Source organism: Ostrea edulis, chromosome 1 (genome assembly GCF_947568905.1).
Source record: "Ostrea edulis chromosome 1, xbOstEdul1.1, whole genome shotgun sequence".
In the NCBI taxonomy this organism is placed as follows: Eukaryota; Metazoa; Mollusca; class Bivalvia; order Ostreida; family Ostreidae; genus Ostrea; species Ostrea edulis.
Window position 1 is genome coordinate 106,569,215 of NC_079164.1, and position 10,745 is coordinate 106,579,959.

Here is a 10,745-nt window from a genome sequence, read left to right on the forward strand (position 1 = left end):
GATAAGACATAACCTATTGAAAGCATATTCAGAACTATTTTTGGTAGGGCTTTCATATTATGTATATAAATTTTTTATGACAAGACATTGTGACACAATGGTATTTGATCTTTTGATCTTGGAGTTTGACCTACTTATTAATAAAACCTAACCTATTAGATATCTCCTAAGGTAGGCTTTCATATTTTGTATATAGATTCTTTATTGCAAGACCTTGTTAAAATTTTGTGTTTGACCTTGTGACCTTGAACAGTGGCAGGGCAAAGGTGGCTCAGGTGAGTGATGTGGTCCTTGGGCCTCTTGTGGTCTGCAAGTTAGCTTCTTTGTTTCCTGAATATATCTGGCATATTATGAAGCCTAAGATCATCAAACATTGTCTATGGATGCATCTTGGGGTGTGGATTGACCAAAATAACTATCATAATGACCCCAGTTTGGAATTAGTCCGTTATTGCACCGTATATTGTACTTTGAAAATTAGAATCATGAAGTCATTAATATCAGTTTTGTTGCATCTGCAGTACAAAAGTTTGATGACTTCATTTTAGAATATTATGTGGCTATTCATTGTAAAAATCATGTTCTCAATCATACCTTGTACACTATGAATTAAAGCCTTGGGCCATTATGATTCTTCTTCTGAAGAGGTGTAAATCATTGTTCTCAAGTCTGTTCAAACATTTTTTACTTGCACATTGAAAAGGGAAGTAATGCTCAATATGTATGAAAACAATATTTGTTTTGTGTTTTCAGTGACAAGTGTTAGTCCCAGTGTTAAACCACCAACTATGCCATTAAAGACCATTCCTCTGAGACATTCTTTGGGCATTCCAATAGCAACACAGTTTGTTGCTGCCCCAGGAGCGGCTCAGTTAGCAGCCATCAATAAACTGGTATCCCAGGGCACTCTAACCATGCCAGTTACCATGGCAAAAGGATTCGCACAGCCCATTCTGGTATCAACCAACCTGATGACTGGGTTGACATCTAGTCAGCAACAGCAGATACTAAACAGTGCTGCAACGCAAAGCTTGACAAAGCAAACAGTGGTCACGTCTACCATTCCTACAGCAGCTGCCACGGTCAAGGTCACAGCACTATCCGCTACACCGCTGTCAGTTACCCCATCTATGGGTACCATAGCAACTGTTCCCAGTATCAGACCTCTTGCTAATACAGGAGCAACTCACATGTTGGGACAAATCCCTTTCAATATTCTAACTCAAGCACTGCCCAGGACATCGTTAGGACAAATTGTCACACCAACCACGACTACTGTGCCTGCCTCTGCTCCATCTAGTCTGCCACAAAGTGTAAACATGCAGCAGTTAATGTCGCTTGCTCAAATTACCCAAGGGACACAACTGGTATCCCCCATGACAGTTATGTCTCCAAATGTGCAGTTTGCACAGGGACTCACTCAGACACAATTAAATTCTATGCTTTCTAACCCTCTTCTAAAACAGATTCCTTTGATCCCTCATGGGTTTCTGCAGGGAGCCCAGGTGGGTGGTGTTTTGGGCCAGCCAGTTGTCAAACCTGTGGTGGTGGTTAGTCTGCCGAGTATAGTGACCACCACTGCCCCTACATCCACCATTGCTGTTAGCTCAGCAACCACGACTTCATAGATAGAGAAATTCAATGCATCCTGTTTTGTCATTTGAAATATTTCCTTTTTGTCACGTGTGAAATATTTCCTTTTTGTCACGTGTGAAATACATGTATTTCCTTTTTGTCACGTGTGAAATAGTAAAACAGGTACAGCGAACACGCTTACAGTGAATTCATGCTTACAGAAAAGTGATTTTTTTGAGTTTTGAAACATATTATGAACTTACTGGATATAATGAATTATGTTTATAATGAATCACATCCCCAGCATTTCGTTGTAAGTGTGTTTTACTGTACTTTGCCACTTTTGAAATCCAGGGGTTTATAGGCCGACTTTAAGGATGGAATCTTCTCATTTTCATTTGTTTTATGAGATGTGAAATTTTGTATGCAATGACTACAGAACGTTTGCATTCTCTTGACACACAGAAAAATGGGTGTCTTTGTTCTTGTTTTAGTTCAAGGTTAATTCATTGTCACACTCTTTTTCATATCAAGACCCTTGAAATTCCGCGAGAGCAGACATAAATTGTACAGTTTATATACTAGTGATTTTTTACAAATTTTTTCCTAATTTGCAGCATAAACACTATGAAAATATTTATGTCTTTTTGCCGAACTAATACACACTGGTAATTTCTACAAGATATAAGGAAGATTGAATTTCCTTTTAGATTTTTGCACATTTAATCGATATTTCTGCAAGATATAAGGAAGATTGAATTTTCTTTTAGATTTTTGGACATTTAATCGATATTTCTGTCATACTTGTACTGCGTAGATATTTTGGACTTTTTCATGTAATAGCATAAGGTGCACGATGACATGAAATGTAATAGGGATATTGGATCAGACAGGAGAGAAGAAATGATCTTTATTTTCTTAGGAGTAGGGCATCTAAAATCAAGTTCAAAATGGGCCAACTAATTACTGTTGGCTACTTGTTCTCTTTTGCCAGTGGTGACCTATCATTTTGAAAATCTTTTCTTGCTGTGATTTTGTTCTACTAGAGACAGTACTTTCAAATTTTTCAAAGGAGGAAATAAAGTGATATTCTACTATAGCATTCACGGAAAATGTAGACTGCTATGATTCAAGTTCCTTAGACCCATTTTAGTATTCGATGTTACCACTGTAAGTAAGAAAGAGTAATGTGGCTTTGTGACCTACTGGTGGAAGGAAATGCATGCACATAATTCTAATTTGTCTGAAAGATGACAAGAATCCATTCATAAGTGTTCATTAAAGCATATCCACTGAATCAAAATACACTATAGATACAGAGTAATTAATTCAAAATGTACAATTTGCAAATACATACATTAAAATATCTAACGTTGATTTGACTAAATTTTAAATTGGATAGTTCTCATTACATCCATATTAAAACATGTCATTCATTTTACAAAAGGTAGTCTTCTGTTATCATAGATTAGTTGAAATTTAACAGTTGTGTAAATAATATTACATCTCATCCACAGTATTGTAGACGCAGTTAGTTCTGATGCTTTGATTGTTCCATTGCTTAATGTTTCACACTGATGTGTTTGTAACACAGTCTAGATATGAATGTGTAATTGTAGCTTTGCATTTCGGACCTGATGAAGTGAAGGTTTAAGGCATAAAAGTGCTCTTTTTGTTGAGGCAGAGTAGTATATTTTTGTTAAATCTGTTGTTATTGTTGATGATGGATGCAAGTGTAAATATTTATAGTTTTGTTTATACAGGCCAAATCACCATTGTCTGTGATCTTATTGTAATGATAATGTACCAAACATATTCACTGTCAAGGCATTTTGTGAAAATCTGTAATGATCATGTATGTGTATATATATGCATGTTTGTGTATGTGTGTGTGTTGAAGAGGTTAGAATGTGGAAGCATGTAATATTTATGAGGTACATGATACTGAGTTCATTTGTTATTTATGATTGAATGTTAAAGTGTATTATATATATTCCACATGTTGCATTCAGTGTCTTAAAATTTAGTGACTCTGTAATGGGGTTGAAATCAGGAGGTTTTGACAGCTATCATGGTAATTCTAAATTTGAAAATTTTGTATGGATTTTTTCCCATAAATGGAGTTTCAAACCAATTTTTTCTGTGTGGGAAAATATATAATTATTATATTAAAAAAATTGATGTGAAAAATTCATTCTTTTGTGACAAACATTTGAAGTTGGATTGTCAAATTAAGTGGTTGTATATATTAAGTTAATGCAATTTCCTACAGATTTAAAATCCACCCATGTAAATCCATGCTTGTCTTAATAAAGTATAATTTTGCATAATTGTTACACCCATGCTCCAAAAGAGTAATATCCTGGTCTCTGCCTGTCTGTCAGCAAGTGGTATTTCTCTTAGAAACTCTGTCATGGCCAGGGTTTTCATTTAAACATTGAGATTCAAAATGATTTAATTTCACATTTAAAATGCAATTTGATTGGTTCATTTGACTTTGTTAACAGTCTTTGTATCATATAAACTGATGCTGTTAAATCCTGCCATATGATGTCACAATATGTTTGGCTCCCCTGTTTCCATTTTGTTGCTACAGATGCTGCCATACTGTTCTGCATCAATTTCATTAGAATTATTCATCTGATATCTTCTAATTTTATACAATTTAAAGTAAGTTAGGACACTGCTCACTGTTTATGATGCATTATAACTGCCCTAACTTATTTTTCATCTAAAATCAGAAGTAATATTTTTCAAATTTCTTTTTTCCCATGTGATGAATGTAAACATAATTATATAGATTTTTCTCAGCAATTTGAAATCACAGCTAGTTGTAATTTGGTACCAAGCTTCCTCTTGGTAAGCTGTACTGGATGCTGTTACAGTAGTTTATAATCTCATGTACTTGAAAGTGATCATGCAAATGACTAATATTTTATTGTAATTATTGCAGCCATCATAAGTGGTATGGCAATGTTCATTACTTGTCAACATGTCCAAAGTTTTTGGCTCCATCACGTAAATATTGCACATTGTATGCAGTACACAAAGTGTCTCCAGTTTGAATTCCGTATTCAGTAGTAGCAATTTGGCCCAAGGCACATAATTTAGAAAGTTTATTGTTTTTGTGGGTTTTTTTTTTTTTTATGGATTGAGATCATGCATCTCTTCTCTTTTGTAGGATGGTGTAAAATTCTGAACTACAAATTGAGTTTGTTTCATTTTAGCCAATTAAGATTTTTGAATTAGCAGTAAAGGTTTATTTTGACCACAGGGGTCTGGAACAGTTTTTAAAAACATATTGTAAACAATACTATATTTAAAGATATAGTACATGTAATGTTTACAATTTTTTTAAACGGTAGCAAGCCCTTAGTGTTTTGACTAGATGTATTCCATCGGGATTTACAATTTATTGAGCCGATATTCTCTATATTTTATGTGTAGGAAAAACCACATGGGCCTTGCTGTAGTGGATGATAGTGTATTTGATACACTAGTTCAGCAACTGACTCGTCATAAAACTGATGTAACCTCACTTTTTATCTTGCTCTTGCCTCATCAATGTATGTTCCTGTTATAAAAGTGCAAGCTAGATCAAAAGTGAGCCGAGCTCAGATTTATTGCCTGTATCCAGATTTCAGACTCTTGACCTTTGGTACCAAGGTACATCTGAAATTCTTGCATGTTTATCGACACCATGTGATAGAAATACCTGCTTTCTGATTACATTTACTACTGCAAATATACTTTTAGGCAATGTGAGTTGGGGTATTTATTACTATTGGTTGCCTCACACTAAATCCTGTTGATTGGACTATTTGGAGAAGTATCTGCCACAACTGCAATGTACCACGATATGTTTGCAAATTAATCCAAAATAAAAGTGATTATTGAAGAGTTTACTTCATTATTTTTATTTAGTGATATCGCTACTTGATGGCCGAAATTGTAAAGTCTTTTCGTGTTCAATGCTATACTTATTGATGAATACACATAGTAAGAAACTAAAAAAAATAATCAAAGTACAGAATGTACTCTGGGGAGTTGGAACTTTTTTCAAATATTCAAAACAAAAAAATTGCTGTATACATGTATATCAAAGTAATTTGCCATTGTTTTCATTTTTTTTAAAAACCTTAATATTGATTTATTTTCACACCATATGTGTGCTGTTAACATTGGTTCAATGAATTTATTTACTTCATGTAGAGATTCTGGTTATTCATGTAGAGACTCGAGAGAGCATGTGTTTACCTTCAACCCCTCTAATCGGCCATGAGTTTGTCCATATAGTGCCTAGCATGCAGTGCTTATTTACAAATAGAAACTAAAAAGAAGGCCCATGAGCCACATTGCTCATCTTATCCTTTTGTTGTGATTCTTAAAAGGTCTTTTTTTCAATCTTTATTCCCATGAAAACTTGTGACCCCAGCCTAGCTTTAAGAGTCACAACATAACCAAACTTGTTTTCAAAATGACCTTGCTGTTCTGGAGGTCAAGGTCATTGTTGTATGAAATGAAAGGTATTGGTAAAAGAAATCTACAAAATATGAAAGCTCTACCTTAAAGCAATACAAGCTGTAACTGACGGTAAATAAATTGAAAAATAAAAGAATAAATAGTCAACATTTATGTGATTGAATATATATAACTAAATAGAATCAGAGTGAACCTGAAGCAATAAACTAGTCAAATCAGCAGAAAATGTTGATTCATGAATCATTGTCATCCTGTCGGTAATTCCTGCTCGTAATCTCCGATGTGCATCGACCTTAGAGGTCACCAGTTTGGAAACAGCGAAAGAGGGGCACTGAGCACGTGTTAGATTTGTAAACAGTTTAACATGCCAATTTTATGGAAAATTCACAATCAAAATTTCATTTGAGTGGAACATTTGCGTAATTATTACCTTTTTACATTTATATAGTATTTCTAGTCATTCATGAAACAACGCAATATTTTAAAACGAACGACACGTGTAGTTACTCGCGTCAGTTTCTGTCTGTGTATATGCCCTCGGTCTCAGCAACCCGATTATGTTAGGCAATCATCGTTCCCATGTCCGTGTATACGACACAATGGCGTTTTATACGAAACGTTCATTGTAGGTGTGCACTCAAACAATATTCCCTTGTTTATTTTGCAGATTTTTTCTTCAGATCTTGGGGATTATATTAGTTATACCGGTAGGTGTTATTTGGTGAATAATTGGATAGTTGAAAAAATACCGTCAGTTATAGTTTGTATTGCTTTAAAGGGACTGATTCACGATTTTCCCCAAAATTTTGTTTTTCACTTTTAATGATTAAAATCAACTATCTAATATGTTTAAAAGATTTTCCATAAAAATAAGGTTATACATTAATTATCACAGAAGCTCATTTTAGGGAGTTTGTTATTTGTTTTGTAAACAAAGATTGCAGTATGTTATTGTTTACGAAATTTTCAAAAGAAATGGATATCGATCTAAGTTTATTATATCTTTCACATTTCAAGCATTCTTCGGGTAAAATGTATCGCCTACAAGTTAAAATGTGTGACTATGCAAAGTTAAGATGCTTTATTTTGCAAAATCAATATTTCACTTGTTTGTATACATAACAAGAGATGTTTGTAAAACACATATGCCCCCCCCCCCCCCCCCCCCCCCTATGGTGCAAAATTGAAAAGGGTTATACACACACATCATTTAATTGATAGTAGTATCATCAATTCAAAGTATTGAGCAGACAATATCTTCCTATGTCAAGAGTGAATTGACCAAGTGACCTAAAAATCAATAGGGGTCATCTACTCCTCATGTTGTACCAGTGTACCAAGTTTGGTGTCAATCAAGCAAATAATTCATAAAATATAGGAGACAATATATTACTATGTCCAGTTCAACAATTGACTTTTGACCTCAAAATCAATATGGGTCATCTTCTCCTGAAGACGTACCAGTGTACCAAGTTTGCTGTCTGTCAAGCAAAGGGTTCTCAAGATATTGAGCAGACAGTATATTCCAATGTCCAGTTTTACCCTTGGCCTTTAAACATGTGACTTCAAAATCAATAGGGGTCATTTTCTCCTGAAGATGTACCAGTGTACCAAGTTTGATGTATGTCAAGCAAAGGGTTCTCAAGATATTGAACGGACAGTATATTCCTATATCCAGTTTGACCCTTGACCTTTGATCATGTGACCTCAAAATCAATAGGGGTCATCTACTCCTTATGCTGTACCAGTGTACCAAGTTTGGTGTCAATCAAGCAAATAATTCTTAAAATATAGGAGACAATATATTACTATGTCCAGTTCAACAATTGACTTTTGACCTCAAAATCAATATGGGTCATCTTCTCCTGGAGATGTACCAGTGTACTAAGTTTGATGTTTGTCAAGCAAAAGGGTTATCAAAGATATTGAGTGGACAGAATATTACTATGTTCAGTTTGACCTTTGACCATGTGACCTCAAAATCAATAGGAGTCATCTCCTCCTGAATATACACCACTGTACTAAGTTTGATGTCTGTCAAGCAAAGGTTTCTCAAGATATTGAGCGGACAGTATATTCCAATGTCCAGGTTGACCCTTGACCTTTAAACATGTGACCTCAAAATCAATAGGGATCATCTACTCTCTAAGGACAGTTTGGTTGTTATCAAGAAAAGGGGTCAAAAGATATTGAGCAGACAACTCATGGTCTACCACATGGGGTTAAGACCAGTAGTTTGACTTTGACCACGTGACCTGAAGGTCAAGAGGGATCATCTACTCCCCAAGGGCAACCCTTATACCAAGTTTGGTAGTTATCATGCATAGGGGTCAAAAGTTATTGAGTGGACAACACATGGTCTACCACATGGGGTAAAGACCAGCAGTTTGACCTTGACCTTTGACCATGTGACCTGAAAATCAATAAGGATCATCTACTCTCCAGGGGCAAACCCTGTACCAAGTTTGGTTGTTATCAAGTAAAGGGGTCGAAAGATATTGAGCGGACAACACATGGTCTACAGACCGACAGTTGCAAAACAATATGCCCCCTCTTTTTCAAAGGGGGGCATAAAAAGACTCGAGTCTTTGTTTACATAACACAGATTGAAGGCTAAAATATAGCTTTTATTCTTGCATTCAGAAGGTCAAAATTTTGGTTGTCAACATTAAATGAGTTATACTTTTAATGTTTAACATCAAAAAATAAAGTATTTTGTTAAAAAATCGTGAACCAGTCCCTTTAAATTGTTCAAAAGATATTGAATAAGTTAGATTTTCTTAAAAGTAGGTCAAGGTCAATCAACATTGTACCACATACAAGGTCTTGACATAATGAATCTATATACAAAATATGAAAGCCCTTAGGCTACCTTAAATAGTTCGGGGGATATTAAATAGATTAAGTTTCTTAAAAGTAGGTCAAACTCCAAGATCAAGGTCAAACAGCATGATATCACATAAAAGGTTGGTTGTATATTTAATGTCCTGCTCGAGAATTTTTCACTCATATGGAGATGGAGGTCACCATTGCTGGTGAGGGGTTGCAAAATTTTGGCTTATGCTCAGCGCTTATGGCCTTTGAGCAGGGATGGATCTTCTTTGTGCTACACCTGCTGTGACACGGAGCTTCAGTTTTTGCAATCTGATCCAAAAGACCACTCCATTTAGTTGTCACTTATGACAAGCAAGGAGTACTGAGGACCTATTATACCCCTAATCCCCATAAAAGGTCTTGCCATAAAGAATCTACATACAAAATAGGAAAGCCTTACCTTAGATAGTTCTGCAAATATTTGATATGTTAAGTTTTCTTAAAAAGTATGTCAAGCTTCAACAACAAAAAAACCATTTTGTCAAAGGAATGCAAATATGAAATATGAGAGCCCTATCACTCACTATTGAAAAGTTATGAGTAAGGTTAAAGTCTTGAAATTTGGATCAAACTCCAAGGTCAAAGATCATGTATGAAAAGTAATGCCTTACCATAAGGAATCTATATGCAAATCATGAGAGCCCTACCTTAAATAGATCAGGAGATATTGAATAGGTTAAGCCCTATCACTCGCCATTCAAAAGTGAAGACTTTAATGTTTTGGACAGACAGACAGGACAAAACAATATTCCCCTGACTATAGTCATGGGGGCAGAAAAAAAGCCTTGAATTCAGATTGATTGATTGAATATTGTTTAACGTCCCTCTCAAGAATCTTTCACTCATATTGGGGATGTCATCAAAAGACCCACAGAACTAGGGAACATTTGCATATGATTTTGTGTGACCCTACCAGGTCTGCTCTTGAAAAGAATCTGATTTAATTAATTATAAAACTTTGTTCTCCAATTGCAGACTCACCCTAACCCCAGGCCCCTGAATTGAACAAACTTGAATTTCAGCTGCCTTGCTTGCATATCAATATGACTAATCATGTCCTTACTGTTGTAGAGATGAAGATTTTTAAAAATGTTTCCCTATATATTCCCATGAAAAACATTTAAGATCCCTATTGTAGAAAATAGATCTTTATTTTAGCTGCCAATTTTGTGCATTTCTAGTTGTAAAATGCTCTGTGTTAATCACGGGTATAGATAGCACCCTCTAGAAAAAATTGCATGGAGTGCATCCCACTCTTCTAGGAAAGAATTCTGGATCCTCTCATGTATATGCCCTTATGGTAGTACCCTTAACATACTATGTATATCAACAGAGGTGACTTCCTATCATACTACTATATACACAGTAACACTGTACATAATTTCCTTTAAAGTCACTGCGTATTCCCTGGAAATTTGTATTGTTGCTCAGGTTCTTGTAAACAACTTTATATATTTAAGAAATTAAATTTCATTTTTGAAAATACATGAGGGCATGAACTGCGACCCTATATGCCAGCATACTTCATGAAGCATGTTAGCAATTCATGAAAACTATGCCGGCATGAAGTGTTGCAGTTCATACCCTCATGTATTTTCAAAAATGAAATTTAATTTCTTATATATTTACATTCCACTTTCAGTTCTTTTTAGGATTCCCAGCTGTTAAGATAGTCGTACTATATTCATCAAAATTCATCCGCATATTGTTCACATCTGAATTACATTCATTACGGCTGGTAGAGATATCAAAGGCAAAATCATTGGAAATGTAAATACGTGTGTATAGTAACGAACATACTGAACATTCTGATA

General features: G+C 35.0%; 1 protein-coding gene across 2 annotated transcripts in view; it reads left to right on the forward strand.

Moving 5' to 3' along the window:
• LOC125667547 (max-binding protein MNT-like) overlaps positions 1–5,473 on the forward strand; it is a 20,263-nt gene extending 14,790 nt beyond the window's left edge. For both annotated transcript variants that reach the window (XM_048901085.2, XM_048901096.2), the window contains one exon: positions 754–5,473. In XM_048901085.2, the coding sequence (XP_048757042.2) occupies positions 754–1,628 (875 nt within the window). In that variant the 3' untranslated portion in view covers positions 1,629–5,473. The remainder of the gene's footprint in view (positions 1–753) is intronic.
• Positions 5,474–10,745: the final 5,272 nt, after the last annotated feature.